The 17,235-nt window shown below is 43.8% G+C and overlaps 1 protein-coding gene across 2 annotated transcripts in view; it reads left to right on the forward strand.

The window, feature by feature from the left end:
* The window catches only part of SCARA3 (scavenger receptor class A member 3), a 67,078-nt gene extending 51,936 nt beyond the window's left edge, over positions 1-15,142 (forward strand). Inside the window, exon 6 of one of the 2 annotated variants that reach the window (XM_040348329.1) lies at positions 14,402-15,142. In XM_040348329.1, coding sequence (XP_040204263.1) covers positions 14,402-14,853 — 452 coding nt within the window. In that variant the 3' untranslated portion in view covers positions 14,854-15,142. The remainder of the gene's footprint in view (positions 1-14,401) is intronic. The other variant, XM_040348330.1, reaches the window with a different exon arrangement.
* Positions 15,143-17,235: the final 2,093 nt, after the last annotated feature.

Here is a 17,235-nt window from a genome sequence, read left to right on the forward strand (position 1 = left end):
AGTGGACAAGCATGGGGGGAAGTGCTTTGGGGCAGACACCTTGATGGGGACAAGGGCCTCTTCCCCACAACCCTGGCCGGTGGTTGTGGGGTTCTGCGGGTGGAGGGCTTATCAGAATCTGGCCTCCCCCCATGTGAATGAGTATAGAGTACATTGTACCTTCACTCATTCATCCAACATGTGTAAAAAATAGGTAAAGACACAACACAAGTTTTTGACTATTCCTTTATTATATAAAAATTTCCCCTGGTGTAGTTCCATCATCAATCAAGACACTCGCCACACCGCCGGACCTGAAAAAAGAAAAAACCTCTGGTCTCATCGAAAAGCTCCCGCTGTCTGCCTGATCTGCCGCCTGACAGTTCTTAAATAGCTAAGGGGTAGAGTCACCTACCCAGCTTATTCCTGGCTGATGATGTCTCAAAGGAACAGGGCTTGGCCCTGACCCCATTCTCTCCTCATTGGCTTACTCGCTGTGATTGAAATGAGTGGGAGCTAATGGCTACCGCTGCTGTCTCAGCCAATGAAGAGGGAGGAACCTGGAAGAGATCAGGCTTCCGTGCACAACGCTGGATCAAGAAGGGGCTCAGGTAAATTTTAGGGGAGCTGGGGGTGCTGCTGCACACAGAAGGTTTTTACCTTCATACATAGAATGCATGAAGGTAACAAAACTTGAGCCTTTACAACCACTGTAATCACTTCCCGCCTACCCCATTGCAGATTGACGTCCGCAATGTGGCTTCGTTATCCTATATGAGCGTCATATGAAGTCCTGCAGGATAAGCCACTTATGTGTATGCAGAGTGGCGAGTAGTGCGATCAGTGGTGCGGTGTGTCACTCTGACACACTGTATCTCCGATCATGGTAAAGAGCCTATGACATAGGCTCTTTACCATGTGATCAGCTGTGACCAATCACAGCTGATCACAGCGGTAACCAGGAAGTTCCGGTAATCGTTCTAACAGGGAGAGCCAATCTGCGATTATAAGTGCAGCACCACACTGTCAATCAGTGCCCACCAAAATCCCAATCGATGCCCACCAAAATGACAATCAGTGCCCATCAAAGTGCCAATCAATGCCCATCAGTAACGCCTGTCAGTGCCCTTCACAGATGCCAATCGGTGCCCATCCATAATGACTGTCAGTACCTCCTCGTCAGTGCTGCCCATCAGTGCCATCTATTGGTGCCCATCAGTGCTACCCATCAGTGTCCCCTATCAGTGCCGCCTATTATTGCCCATCAGTGCTGCATATTAGTGCCTATCAGTGCCACCTATCAGTACCCATCAGTGCTGCATATCAGTGGCCATCAATTCTACATATTAGGGCCTCCTCATCAGTGCCCATCAGTGCTGCCTCATCAGTGCCCGTCAGTGAAGGATAAAACAACATTTTATAACAGAAACATTTTCAAAAATGTAGGTATTTTTAAGTTTGTTTATCAAAAAAAAACAATGGTGATCAAATAACACCAAAAGAAAGCTCTATTTGTGGGAAGAAAATTATAAAAATATAGGGGCAGATCCACATACATACGCTGCGCCCGGCGCAGATGTACGATACGCTACGCCGCTGTAACTTACTTGGCTTTGGTTTGAATCCTCAACGAATTTGCGCCGTAAGTTACGGCGGCGTAGTGTATCTCTCGCGGCGTAAGGGCGGGGAATTAAAATTGGGCGGGTAGGGGGCGTGTTTCATTTAAATGAAGCGAGTCCCCAAACCGAACGAACTGCGCATGCCCCGTCCGTCAAAACTCCCAGGGTGCATTGCTCCAAATGACGTCGCAAGGACGTCATTGTTTTCAACATGAACGTAAATGGCGTCCAGTCCCATTCACGGACGACTTACGCAAACAACGTAAAATTTTCAAAATTAGACGCTGGAACGACAGCCATACTTAACATTGAGTACGCCACCATATAGCAGCTTTAACTATGCGCCGGAAAAAGCCGAACGGAAACCACGTAAAAAAATGCGACGGCCGGTCGTACGTTCGTGGATCATCGGAAATAGCTAATTTGCATACTCACCGCGGATTACGACGGGAACGCCACCTAGCGGACGCCAAAAAATTGCATCTAAGATCCGACAGCGTACAAAGACGTACGCCTGTCGGATCTAACACAGATGCCGTCGTATCTTGTTTTGTGGATACCAAAACAAAGATACGACGCACAAAATTTGAAATTTCTTTGAGGATCTGCCCCATAGTTTGGGTACAGTGTGGCATCGCAATTGTCATTCAAAATGTGACCGTGCTGAAAGCTGAAAATTGCCCTGGGCAGGAAGGGGGGAAAGTGCCCGATATTGAAGTGCTTGAGTTCTGTGAGACAAATAAAACATCTCAGCCTTAATAGAAGGCACTCCAAAGACCGTGACAATAAAAGTATGTTTTTGCTACCCAATTTAGGAAGTCTACTGTTGTAGGTCCAGTTTTCCTCCCTTCACCTTTTCTGGCTCTATGAGGTGTAAATTACCCCAAATCTTCCCCTGTGTCCTGGCCAGCTTTTGGATGACTAGCCCTGATACTAGTGAGCCAGTATGATTCATCCAATGATTTTTATATTATATAATCAAATTGCTGCAATTTGAATTACAGTCTTACTGTCAGTTTAGCAGTTTTGGCAGCACACTTGGTGTTTAAATTTTATGTAAATCCAACATCTGTTTTTCATATTACCCATCAGGCTGCCTATCAAGTCTATGAAATAGGCCAACTGAGGAGCATGTGCGGCAGAGAGGCAGTGGCTAAGGCCTCGTACATACGACCGAGAAACTCGTCGGGCGAGACACATCGTTTTTCTCGACGAGTTCCTTGTTAGGCTTGCCAAGGAACTCGACAAGCTTGCTTTGCGTACACACTGTCAAGACCAAATCTCCTCGTTCTCAAACACGGTGACGTACAACACATACAACGGCAGGGGAAGTTCGATTCCACTGGCACAACCCTTGGGGCTGCTTTTGCTAATCTCATGTTACTGCGTGTTAAGTAAAAGTTTGGTCGGAGACGATTTGCACTTTTCAGTCTGTTACAGCGTGACAAATGTGTTATCTCCATTACAAACGCTACTTTTACTCCCGTCTCATACTTTATTCTGAGCATGCGCGGGTTTCTTAGTATACACACGCTCGAGTTTATCGTCGAAAACCAGCCCGACGAGAAACACGACAAGGAAATTGAGACTCCTGACGAGGAAAAAGAGAATTTGTTCTTTTTTTTTCTCGTCGAGTTCCTTGACAGTTTCCTCGATGAAAAACGTACACACGACTGTTTTCCTCGGCAAAAAAGCTCTGCCACCAAGTTTCTTGATGGATTCTGTCGAGTTTCTTGGTCGTGTGTACGAGGCTTAAGGCCCCGTACACACGGGCGGATAATCCGCTGAAAACGGTCCACCGGACCGTTTTCAGCGGACATGTCCGCCCGGAGATTTCTGTCTGATGGTTGTACACACCATCAGACAGAAATCCGCGCCGTCGCCGCGACGATGACGCGGTGACGTGCGCGGCCCTGGAAGTTCAATGCTTACACGCATGCGTCGAATCAGTACGACGCATGCAAGGAATGGCGGTCGGTCGGACCGCTGGAAACTGTCCGATCCGCGGGACAATTGTCCGCTCGGGCCTACACACGACCAGATTGTCCGCTCGGGCCTACACACGATCCGCTGAAACTGGTCCGGCGGACCAGTTTCAGCGGATCGATCCGGTCGTGTGTACGGGGCCTTAGTGTTGTCAGCCTAATGTTAACTATACACTAGTAGAGTTTCATTTGACATTTTTAGATGTAAGAACAATTGTTTGATTTTATAACCATTAGTGTAGTCAAATCAATTTTCGTTTTCCACCAAAGTGATGGAAAATTAGAAGGAGCAGGGTGGAATTTTTTTTAATGAATGAATTACGGTAGTAACAGTGTATGTGGTTTTCGTTTAGGAAAGTCCATTTATTGTTTAGTCGTCGGATGTGGAAAGAGTTTTCACATTAGAATTCGTACGAGCGTTGGTTTGAAAAGCTACTAGTGTATAGGTTGGCAATTGGTTCCACTAGATATTAGGTGTATCATAGTAATGGGAGCTGAATACAAATTCACGCCACACTTTTCACATATTTATTTGGAAAAATAATTGAAAACTATTTATCATTTTTCTTTCAGTTCACAATTATGTGCCAATTTGTGTTGGTCTATCACATAAAATCCCCCCAAAAAAACGAAACGGGGAAAATTTAAAGGGGTATTAATACTTTTTTCAAGGCACTTAAAGCAGAGTTACACCCTAAAGTGGAACTTCCGCTCATCAGATTTCTCCCCCACTCCGGTGCCACAATTGGCACCTTTCGGGGGGAAGGGGGGGACAGGATACCTGTCTTTTACAGTTACTTTCCTACTTCCAGGAGTCTGGGCCGCGGCCCGTGACGTCACCGCAGAGCTCCCTCCTCCTCTCCTGGCTGCCAGGGCAATAGGAGAGAGGAGCAGGGCCTTGCGTGAAGCTGAAAGGCTACACTGCCAGGTTCCCGTACCCGCAATGGTGGCGGCAGCACCCGACAGCTGCGGTGCCGACATCGAGGGACTCCAGGACAGGTAAGTGTCCATTTATTAAAAGCCAGCAGCTGCAGTATGTGTAGCTGCTGGCCTTTATTTATTTATTTTTAGGCCATTACACCGCCTGTGTTGCGCTCTGAAAAACAACCTGCCGAGGATCACAAGACATTCAGGGACTGAAACTTCCACCTCATAAATGCCTCCTTTTTTTTTAAAGCCATGTGGGGGTTTTTTAATGGTAGTTCCATGGGTAAACGAATACATTTAAATGGGTTGCGTTTGGTGGTGGTGCTGTCCACCACACCACGAACCAAGGCATCCCAAGGAAAATCCTCCTCCACCCCCTACAACATTTGGCATATCATTTTGGGGTGGGGGGGGAGTCTGCTATCTGGTTTTGACAAGTACCCACTCCCATGGAACCCCCCCTTTACCCCCAGCTTTCACGAACACATCACATGTCTCAGAAGGCTGCAGGACCATTCACAAAGTGCAGTGCGGCCCGCACATGCGCAGTAGGAAGAAGGCTGTGACGCTGTCACAGCAGACTTCCCACACTAAAGGCACCAGGGACCCGAAGACTAGCTCTAGTGAGGACAGCGCTGGATCCCTGGACGGGTAAGTGTCCTAATAGGGATGGTCTCGATGTTCGAGTCAAACGGAATTTTGGGGGGGACCCCCACCCCGTTTTTTTTTTACATTTTGGCAGATTTTTACATCTATATTGCTGGGAGTACATTACAGCCGTGAGCAAGTTTAAGTTAAATCTTTTCCTTTAGAAAATTCATTTTGCTGCGGCACTGTTCTATACATTGCACAGATGCGCTACTTTACAGGCAGACTAAGACCCCCCCCCCCCCCCAGGCCAAATATTTAAAGAAATATTTCATTTTTATTGTTTCACTTTAAGCATTATTAAAATTTCCTGAAAAACTGTTGTTTTAAAAACTTTTTTTTGCATTGATACATGTCCCTTGGGGCAGTATCCGAGTCCCAATGCACTTTTTATGTCAATACCATGCATATAAGCCTTTAAAATTAGCACTTTTGATTGTTCATGTTCGTGTTCCATAGACTTTAATAGGGTTTGCATGTTCTGGTGCGAACCGTACCGGGGTGGTGTTTGGCTCATCCATATGTACTAATATTAAAAGTCAGCAGCTAAAGTATTTGTACCTGTTGCATTTTATAAAACAAAAAATTCCCAGTGATGAACCATGTTAGGGGGTAATTTTTTATCACCCCCATTTTCCCCATACCACATGTGTAAATGAGCCCTAAAACAGGAAGTTCTGTTATTAACAGGATCTTCAGGTTCGAAAACTTTGATTTTCAAACAATAATTAATTTATGAAAACTGTAAGCAATAAGGCATGATGCTACACATAGTGAAAACTGATTTTGAATTTGTAAGATATATTGAAATGTTTTTTCTACAAAATTCGGTTTGACAGTATAGGCTCCTGTAAAACAGCCTCGTGGAAGATAATTTTACACAGATTAGAAGATTACGTTGTTTTATGTGCAACTTTCAAGGAGTTTGTGAACTTTGATTTTAAAGTTTAGGAGGATGATGTTATTTAAACACCCTGTAGATATAATAAAAATCCGAACTTTCATGGGACCTGTTAAGAGTTGTAAGGTTAGAGGTGAAAATGATCATCTTGTTTTCTCCACAACATAAAGCAGATGTCAATACTCCGTAAACAAGCCAAAATCTTCTACAGCTTTCGAAACACCTCACCTTAAAAGGAAACTACAATGATATCTTGGGTCTATTTTTTTTATACCTAAACCCAAGGACAAAAAATGTAATATACCATATATATTCTAGATGTGGCTGCATTCGTTTTCTTTTTCAGTCTAAATACATTCTGTCCAAGACAACTACAGAAAAGCTGTTGATTTTACCAGTATTCCAGTGTCCTTGTAACATCCTAAGCACTGAACTCTCCAATAATGTAATTGGCTTTACCAACTATCTTCTGTGTACTACAAAGCAACCCCTATATAGTGGCATCTGGTGCTCAAAATTGTTGGGGGGGCGCAAACAAATGAAAAAAAAACAAACAATTGCAGCCTCACTGTGCCCATCAAACGCAGCTACTGTGCCCATCAAACGCAGCTACTGTGCCCATCAAACGCAGCTACTGTACCCATCAAACGCAGCCACTGTGCCCATCAAATGCAGCTACTGTGCCCATCAAACGCAGCTACTGTGCCCATCAAATGCAGCCACTGTGCCCATCAAATGCAGCCACTGTGCACATCAAATGCAGCCACTGTTCCCATCAATTGTCACCACTGTGCCATGCCATTAAATGCAGCCACTGTGCTATGCCATCAAACGCAGCCACTGTGCCATCATTTATCGCCACTGTGCCCATCAATTGTCACCACTGTGCCATGCCATCAAACGCAGCCACTGTGCCCATCAATTGTCGCCACTGTGCCCATCAATTGTCGCCACTGTGCCCATCAATTGTCGCCACTGTGCCCATCAATTGTCACCACTGTGCCATTTCTGGGGAATAATATTATCATCATTATTATATAATGCTTTCTAGTAGCTTTTGAGTACTTCTTCTATTGGTCTTACAAGGTTGGGCAAGTTCAAACCTAAAGTCCATAATATCTTCATCCTGAGACTCTATGCTCTGTTAACTTGAGATTTGGTTTTGACCAGCGTTGGTTGCAGTGGGGGACCGGTCATATGGAGGGACATTGCTGGCACCAGGAATAGGTTAGTATTTATTCCCTTTCTGGGCCCTCCTGGACATAACAAGCAATTACCCCATGCAGTGTAAATTAGTGGAGGAGGGCTTTAAGATTGTTTCAGGAGTTCCTATTGAGTCTAGAAACAGAAGTGAAGAACAATCTCCCCAGTGAGACACAAACAACAACAACAAAATGACTTGGCAGAGGTGTAACGATTTCCTACTCGATCCAACTTAATAACCGAGCAAAAATGTTTTGACTTTCAAAGCACTTGACAGGTTCAATTTAAGCTGAACTTTAGCCTTTCCGGTATTTTAGCTATTAACGGCCAGATTGCAAATATGTGCGTTTAACGGGGTGATGTAACATGTATGCTATATAAACTATCAGCGTGTATTTTATTATTCCACTTTTAAGAATGTATTCGGAATGTCTGTAAAGAATTCCACAAACATAGCACAGATGTAAAGCAATACCGCGCACTGTAACCTCCAGCATGGAACATAAAAATCTCATTCTGCAACCTGAACACATGACCCCTTGTCACGCACACCGCAATATAATACAACATCATGGAGGAAATGTTTATGTAGTCTCTCACACCTGTACACCCCCTATGGACCAGAGTCATTTTTACATTTCCACGCTTGATGGAATGGAGGACTATGAGACATGGTTTGTTTAGAGCTGCCAGCTTGGTTCCCATCTTGGTGTTAGATCCAGGCTCTCCCCCTTTGTGTCACAAGGCCCAACATCTTGATCCATCCATGTCTGAGGATCTTCTCTCTGTCTCCTTTTAAAATGTGATTGTATTACACACATAATTTTGCTGCAAAGCATTGTAAAATTATATACCAGCGTCAATAAATGGTGTCCCCCGGGTTTGAACACACTCCTGTCCGGACCTGCCAGTGTGGTGCCACATCGCTGCCACTCAGCAGTATTTGGTTGCTGGGACCACTGGCTGCCCAGCAACCAATGACGTCACATGCGTGCCCCGCTCCCTTCTGCTTACTATCTTGTGGGTCCCGGCTCTCACTGGCCGCAAGATATGGTATCTCACAGCTTTCCAACCCCTGCAGCTTGCTACCTTTGCCAGCTTCTGCCCTCAAGGTATGTGGAGCGTGATATTTAGAGGGAAAACATTTCTGTTAAGGGGCACACTGATGGGCACATTTTATGTTAAGGGGCACATTGAAGGGCACATTTTGTTGTGTCCATCAGAGTACTCCTTAACAAAAATTATCTCCCAATTAATTCCCACACATGCCTCCTATTCCCTGCCGGGCCGCAAGTTGAGGCATGATGTCACATGCACACCCCGCCTCCAACTGCTCACTATCTTGTGGGTCCTCCTGACTCTCCCTTACTGCCGGCAGTGGGATATGGTATCTCACAGCTCCCAAACCCTGAAGCTTGCTCCCTTTGCCAGCTTCTGCCCTCAAGGTATATGGGGTGTGATATTTACAGGGGCACACTTTCTGTTAAGGGGCACGCTGGAGTCGCACATTTTATGTTAAGGGGCACATTTTGTTGTACCCATTAACATAAAATGTTCCCATCAGAGTGCCGCTTAACATAAAATGTGCCCATCAGCATGCCCCTTATTTTATGTTAAGGATCACACTGATGGGCATATTTTATGTTAAGGGACACTCTGATGGGCACATCTGGTGTAAGGGGGCGCGCTGACGGATATGCCTGTTGTAACGTGGCACTGTGATGAGGACACATGATGTAAAGGGGAACTCTGATGAGGACAATTGATGTAAAGGGGAACTCTGATGGGCCAACCTAATCTAAAGGGCACGCTGATGGGCACACCTGATGTGAGACTTGAGATTTGGACCTCGACCGGAAGAAAAAAAAATAGTGACTGGACCTCCTTGAATTTTAATTCAATACCCCTGTTTTATACAAATTAAATAGCAGATTTTTTTTATTTAATTTTTAATTGTTGCTCTTTTTTAAGATAACATTGTCAATTTATAAACAAATTGAAGAAAACAAAAAAAAGTGAGTTTACATATTAACTTAATTATAGCTTTGGGGATGAAGGACTTAATTAGGACTTAATTAGGGCTGATTAGCGTAAACTAGGAGTTTATAAGGGGTTAAAGTGGAACTGTAATTAAAATAAATGTTAACAGATGTTAATGTTAACAGACATGTTTCTTAATGCAAAGAGACATGCGCATGTACAATTTTGGCACTTGCCAAGATGAATGAACTCCTGTACATGCGCGGGAGTGACATCGTCTCGGACCGGCCAATAATATCAGGTAGGAGAGCTTCAGGGCACTGCAGCTCTGGAGGTGAGTATAGTTTTGCTTTAACCACTTCCTTACTGGGCACTTAAACTCCCTTCCTGCCCAGACCAATTTTCAGCTTTCAGCGCTGACGCACTTTGAATGACATTTGCGTGGTCATACAACACTGTACCCAAATGATATTTTTATAATTTTTTTCCCACAAATAGAGCTTTCTTTTGGTGGTATTTGATCACCTCTGCTGTTTTTATTTTTTGCGCTATAAACAAAAAAAGACAGAAAATTAAAAAAAAATATGTTTTTTTACTTTTTGCTATAATATCCCATTTTTTTAAAAAAAATATATGTTTTTTTCTCAGTTTAGGCCGATACATATTGTTCTACATATTTTTGGTAAAAAAACCGCAATAAGCGTACAGTATATTGATTGGTTTGTGCAAAAGTTATAACGCCTACAAAATAGGGGATAGATTTATGACATTTTTATTATTACTATTTTTTTTACTAGTAATGGCGGTGATCTGCGATTTTTGTCAGGCCTTCGATATTGCGGCGGACACATCAGACACTTTTGACACTATTTTGGGACCATTCACATTTATACAGTGAACAGTGCTATAAAGATGCACTGATAACTGTAAAAATGTGACTGGCAGGGAAGGGGTTAACACTAGGTTGCGATCAAGGGGTTAACTGTGTTCCCTGGGAGTGATTCTTACTGTGGGGGGAAGGGACTGACTGGGGGAGGTGACCGATCTGTGTCCCTAAGGTACACAGCATCGGTCTCCTCTCTCCCTGATAGGACGTGGAGCTCTGTGTTTACACACAGAGCTCCATGTCCTGCCTCTGTAACTGCAGATCGCGAATATGTGGCGGACATATCGGCCCGCCAGGCATGCGCATCGGAACCACGTGACACGGCGGGCACAGCTTTTCCCCGCCGCACGCCCTCCGGTGGCGTGCGGGGGGGGAATGTAAACAGGAAGACGTCCAGGGACGTCCACCCAGCAGTTGAGAGCCACGCTGTAGACATCTTTCGTCTACAGCGTGGCTCTCAAGTGGTTAAATAAACTCAAATTTGATTTTAAAAAATCACTTGAAGGTAAAAGCCACATAGGGAGTAATGAAGCCTCCCAATCAATTCCCACACACAGGTTCTCAGTAGCATTGGCTGGGTGGTGGGGGTTGGAGGCACCTCTGGATAAAAGCCAACGAGACAGGCTTTAATCTTTATTTTTTTATAACTATATATTTTTTTTCTTGTTTGTTTTTGGATGTTCAATTTCTTTTCCAACTTCCGGCATGGCTTTTTTTCCCTTTCTTCTATGTTTATCTTATTGAGTTGAACATAATGGCTTATAAAAATAGACATCTTTATGATGTTTTGCAAAACTTTCCTACTTTACTACATGCGGGAACCAGACTTTAGCTTTGTACATCGAAAAGAGTGAATAACAAGGAGCTGGGAAGTTTCTAAAGAAAACAGAGCAGTTGAGCCACACAGCAATAAACCCCTCTGAGTGACTCAGAAATGGACTTCACAAGTTGTATAAGTCACTCTTCATTCTGTTCCACCGCCGGTGGGATGAACTGCGGCCAAGTCTGACATCACACAAAGGCTGACGGAAAGCAGAGAATAAGAATTATTTCCACGCGGCAGATAACGTGATGGATAAAACACATTCAGTTACATGTTACGGGGAATTTTTATGGGAAATTGATGGCATCAATTACACCTGAAGTAAATGCTGTGCAAAAAATAGAACAGGTGTGTCAGTTCCGAAATGTAACATGTATCTAAACCTAAAAACAAATTTCACTACAGCTCATTGAACAGTCTAGAGATTTGTCTTTTTTTTATTTTATTGCTTGTAGAAACTTGGGAAGGGATTAGGAATGATGTGAGATACGCCAAAACTCTTGTAGCACAGTTCTGAAGGGGACACTTCAGTCTCAGTAACAGAAGCAACACAGTCTTTCACTCACAGGTGGAAACCATAATATAGTTTTGCAGAACAGGTATAGCTAGACTGGGACAGTCCATAGGTTCACGGATGGGGACCATGAACTAGCTTTAGCATAGGTAAAGCTCTAAAAGTTCATGGCTGGGGACCATGAAGTAGCTTTAGCATAGATACAGATATATCGGTTAACCTCCCTAGCGGTATGATTATTTCAGAAAAAAGATGCTGAAAGCGGTACCATTATTTGCAAGGAAATTTGGCATTTTATACTGTAGGCCTGTAATTCTTAGGAATAACTCATTTAAATATGTCCAAACAAGAGTCTAGTAGGCATCCCGGGTATGAATTTTTTTTTAAAACAAAATTATAAATTATAATATAATAAATAATTATAACAAGTAATAATATAATTATAATAAAAATTATTCAATAATGTAATCAACTCAAAATCACTGAAATTTGCTCAGTTGCAGAATTCTCGCTGTTATTACTTTTATTTTTTTATGACGAATTTCCCCACAAATCGCTATCGCACAATTCTGCAAGTTATTATAATTTATTATCGCTGTTTTCTAGCTGCTCTAAAACCATTTTTGACATAAAGGGACACTTTTGGTTGCTATGGACAATCTACAGTTTGCAGGCAGAAAGAACAGTTTTTATTATATAAAAGTACATGTAGGGCACTGGGCAGACCACTAGGGACAAGGGGGTGTGTATTTTGTACATACAGTACTGTAATCTATAATCTATACTGTATGTATTGTGTTTGTTTACCTTTTTGAATTTGGCGCCGTTCTCCGCTCCCGTGCATCGTTACGTCGCAGGGAACAGAGATCGGCGGCACACAGAGGCACTGTGTGAATCGAGCGAGGTCCCGCTCGATCACACAGAGCGGTGGCATCGCTGGATCCAGGGACAAGGTAAGTAAACCATGCCTGTGGATTCAGCGAGGCGAGCCTAAGTCTGACTCGGGGTTACCGATCGTAGCCCAAAAATCTCACCCCGAGTCAGACTCGGGAATACCGCCAGGGGGGTTAATGGCTGGGGACCATGAAGTAGTGTTAGCACAGGTACAGTAAGCTATGTTGATGGCTGGGGAATATGAACTATCTTTAGCACAGGTACAGTTAGATATGTTCAAACCTGGGGACCATGAAGTAGCCTTAGCACAGGTATAGCTAGATATGTTCATGGCCGGGACCATGAAGTGCCTTTAGCACAGGTACAGCTATATAGGTTCATTACTGGGGACCATGAAGTAGGGTTAACACAGGTACAGTTAGATATGTTAACGGCTGGGGACCATGAAGTAGCCTTAGCACAGGTACAACTAGGAAGGAGGTTCTACTCACAGAATCCTGGAACAAGATGGGTGCATAAGTTCAGCCTCTTGTAAAGTAACCCATCATCCAGTTTCAAAGGCATGTAGCCCCCTCTTTTCGGCTCACTGATCCATACCATCAGGAGGTAAAAAGACAACCTTATCAGAGCTCCAGACTATTTAACAGCATCCAAGACACCCCCAGGGATTGGCTAGGCCCTGCTCAATATTCAGGATGGTCGTTTGAATTCTCCCTCCTAAGCTCTAGAAACTTCTTTTAGAGGCAGGGTGGAGCATTCAAATTTGCAGCCTGTAAAGCCCTGAACAGACCAGACCAAACAATTACTGCTCCTCTAGTAGCAGGAGCCAAATACTAAATTTGCCTAGCAACCTTATTAGGAGGGCACCAACAATGGGAAAGCTGACACCATTATTTAAAGTGATTGTAAAGTCTCCTTTTTGTTATCTTTAGAAATAATAAACATGTTATACTTACCTGCTCTGTGCAATCGCTTTGCATAGAACAGCCGGGATCCTCCTTTTCTCGGGTCCCTCAGCGGCTCTCTTGGCCCCTCCCTCCTGTGAGTGCCCCCATAGCAATCAGCTTGCTATGGGGGCACCTGAGCCGAGCTGCAGCTCTGTGTGTCAGACACAGAGCTGTGGTTTGGCCACGCCCCTCTCTCCCCTGATTGGTTAACTGACTTTGAATGATAGCAGCGGGAGCCAATGGCACCGTGGCTGCTGTGTCTCAGCCAATCAGGCAGGAGAATCCGGGACGGCAGAGGCACTCATGCACATCGCTAGAGAAAGATCAGGCTCAGGTAAGTATTAGGGGGGCTAAGGGGACCTGCTACACACAGAAGGCTTTTTATCTTAATGCATAAAATGGGTAGTTTAAAAATAAAAGTAAGGCCCTTCAACTACTTTTTAAGTTTTACCAAGACTGGTCTTATTTCGAGTTCCACCACAGAATACTTAAAGTATACTTTCAGGTCTGAGCTTTGACTAAGGGCTAAATCTGAACATAGGAACCTTTCAGCTGCTTTTCTTTCAGAAGCCAACCGGTGCCTCTACCTCTCATAGATCCTTTGCCTCAACTATGGCTCAGAACTGGAGGCAATGGAGAGTATCCAGAGGAACTCTTGAAAAGTGGCCAATTTTGGTAAAACGTAAGTGGATGATGGTCTTTGTATTTTTGGCTGTTTATCAGAAAGGTTGGAGGAGCCAGTTTTATCTCCACCTTTTATACATACGTTAAACAGAAAAGTAAGTGTGGAATGGAGTACACATTTTACACATACACTGGTGGAGTGACTTTTGTGTCTTAATAATTTATGTTCTGTTTAATGATACATAAGTGATGCTAGGGGTATATTTGAAGTCCAAAAACCTCCCTTACCTTCTATTTTATACCTTTAATACATGCAGTAAATGTTAAAGGGAACATGTGCTCATATATTAGGTCTGTAAAATCCCATGTTGGTGTCTTCAAAGGGCAACAAGTTGGTGTCTGCTCATAAGAAAAGACTAACACACGTTAGAAATTACATTTATCTAACAAATTGTATCCTCTTTTTAACAGGTTTACCGGGTCCACCAGGTCCAAGAGGATTTAAAGGCGAACTAGGTACAAAAGGACCTATAGGTCTGAAGGGAGACAAAGGTGACACAGGCGAACTAGGTATTCCAGGACCTCAAGGACCGAGGGGTTTAGCAGGCGATCCTGGACCTGTTGGAGAAAAAGGTTCTATTGGAATTAAAGGCAGTTCTGGTGTTAAAGGGGAAAAGGGCAGTATGGGCCCACCAGGTCCAAAAGGACAAAAGGGAACAAAAGGTGATGCTGGGTCCCCTGGACCTGAAGGTCTTCCAGGTGACAAAGGACCTTCAGGTCTCCCTGGAGTACCGGGACTTCCAGGACACACTGGAATAGGATTTCCAGGACCAAAGGGATCTAAAGGAGAAGCTGGCCTTCCAGGACCTCGTGGATTGCCAGGACCTGCGGGACAAAAAGGACAATCTGTCATCTCAAATTGAATGTAAAACTGGAAGCAGATTTCTTATTGGCTAAATAAGGCTTTTTAATGTACAACCAAGCGGACTGGAAATTAAGGTCATTGGCCATCTGTAAACAATGAAATAATCGTACAGAGTAACAAATGGACATAAATTGCTGGTCGGGAATTTTAGATCTTCCAGAAACTGTAATTATGTAAATCATATACCATCATGTTCTTCATTAAGTCACCTTTTCCATACAGTAAGCACAATATCGTCAACATTTTAATGAAATAGAAGTCATTTATAAACATTTAATTTTATTTTATCTGAGTCTTATTGGCGGTTTTTGCATTTCCACCTATTTTGGTTTACTTTGTACACTTGCTTGGATTGTTAAAAGGCATTTTCCAGATTATATTTTACACTAAAAAGATTTGTGGACACCTATTAAATGTACATGAGCTTGTTGGGCATCAAATTCCAAAACCATGTTGCCCCGTTTGCAGCTGTCCACTCTTCTTGGAAACCTTTCCACAACATTTTGGAATGTGTCTGGGGAAATTAGTATTTATATGGCTAAAAGAGCATTCGTAAGGTTCACTGATGTAGGACAAGCAGATCTGGCTCACAATCGGCATTCCAATTTATCCCAAAGGTGTTAGATAGGGTTGAGGTCAAGGCTCTATGCAGGCTTCTCAGGTTCCTCTACATAGGGAATGTGTTCCTTAATAGCTTAAAGAGTATTTGTGAGGTCAGGTAGTGTTGTAGGACAAGAAGATCTGGCTCACAATCAGCATTTCAATTCATCCCAATGGTGTTCAGTAGGGTTTAGGTCAGGGCTCTGTGTAGGCTCCTTGGGTTCCATGACACCAAATCACGTCTTTATGGAACTGGTTTTGCACACAGAGGTAGGAAGAGATCAGTGCCTTTTTCAAACTGTTACCACAAGGTTGGCATGGCGCAATTGTCAAAAATGTCTTTGTATGCTGTAGTATTAACAGTACCCTTTGGTGGAATTCCCTCAACTCATTTGGAGGCAGGTCCAAATTAATTTGTTAATATAGTGGATCGTACCTGATAATGGAAAGAGTTGGTAGATTGGAGGAATTCTTTTGAAAAGACATTGGCTGGGATTCACATACATCGGCGCCTATTTATGCCGGCGTAGCGTGTCTAATATGCGCTACGCCGACGTAGCGCAGAGAGGCAAGCACTGGATTCACAAAGCCAGTGCTGCCAAATCTGCACTGGGTTCCCTCGGCGTAAGTCCTCGTAAGTGGAAGTTGGCGTGAGCCATGCTAATGAGGCGTGACCCCATGCAAATGATGGGCCAAGCGTCATAGAAGTACTTAAAACGAATGGCACATACGCCGTCCCGTGCACGCAACCCAGTGCGCATGCTCAAAAACGTCGAAACTACTCCCTAAGATACGACGGATCACTGCCTACGACGTGAACGTAACCTACGCCCAGCCCTATTCACGTACTACGTAAACGACGCAAAATACGACGGCTGTGTTCCCTGGTCCATACGTTTGCATGAGTTGCGCCTCATATATGGGGAATAACTTTACGCCGGGCGTACGACTTACGTAAACCGCGTATATTATGCGCCGGGCGCATTTACGTTCGTGAATCGACGTATCTCCCTCATTAGCATATGTGAATAGGAAATCAATGGAAGCACCACTTGCGGCCAGCGTAAATATGCGCCCAAGATACGCTGCCGTAGGAAAGTTACGTCGGTCGGATGAAGCCTATTTTCAGGCGTATCTAGTTCTGTGGGCACGGCGCACAGATACAACGGCGCATATTTACACTTACACGGCGTATCTGTAGATACGTCGGCGTAAGTGCTTTGTGAATCCGGGCCATTGTCCATTCTAATTATTCATTTTCGCAGACTGTCTTTGGGCGTCAGGAATTTCATGGGGTAGCATAGGGCAAGACACCTGGGCTTAGAAAATAATAACACTGCTCTTTTTTTGTAACAGTTCATAGATGCCTGTTTATATTGCTGATCATTTATACCTTTTATACTAGTATTCCTTGGTTATGTATTGTTTGGACAAACTATTTTTATGCATAGAAGATAAACCTCTGTGGGTGAAAGCAATGTACTAATGTCACGCAGAAATGGGTGGTGGGAAGATCGCATTCAAAGGGAATCTGTCACGATAAAAATAAATAATAAGTATACTACTGATGGCCTTCTTTAGAAAATGGCAGATGCCTGTTTGTCATGCTTGCCTCCCAAAAATTCACACCATCTGGAATGAGCAAGGAGATCATGTGTTCCTCTCATGACAGTTTTATTTTTTTCATGTTCATTTCTTTGAGAAGCTGCTTTCTTTACCAAAGCTCCGTGGCCACCCTGGAGATGTGTGAACCGGCTCCATTGCGAGCCGCTCACACTCT

This window comes from Rana temporaria, chromosome 4 (genome assembly GCF_905171775.1).
Source record: "Rana temporaria chromosome 4, aRanTem1.1, whole genome shotgun sequence".
NCBI classification, from domain to species: Eukaryota; Metazoa; Chordata; class Amphibia; order Anura; family Ranidae; genus Rana; species Rana temporaria.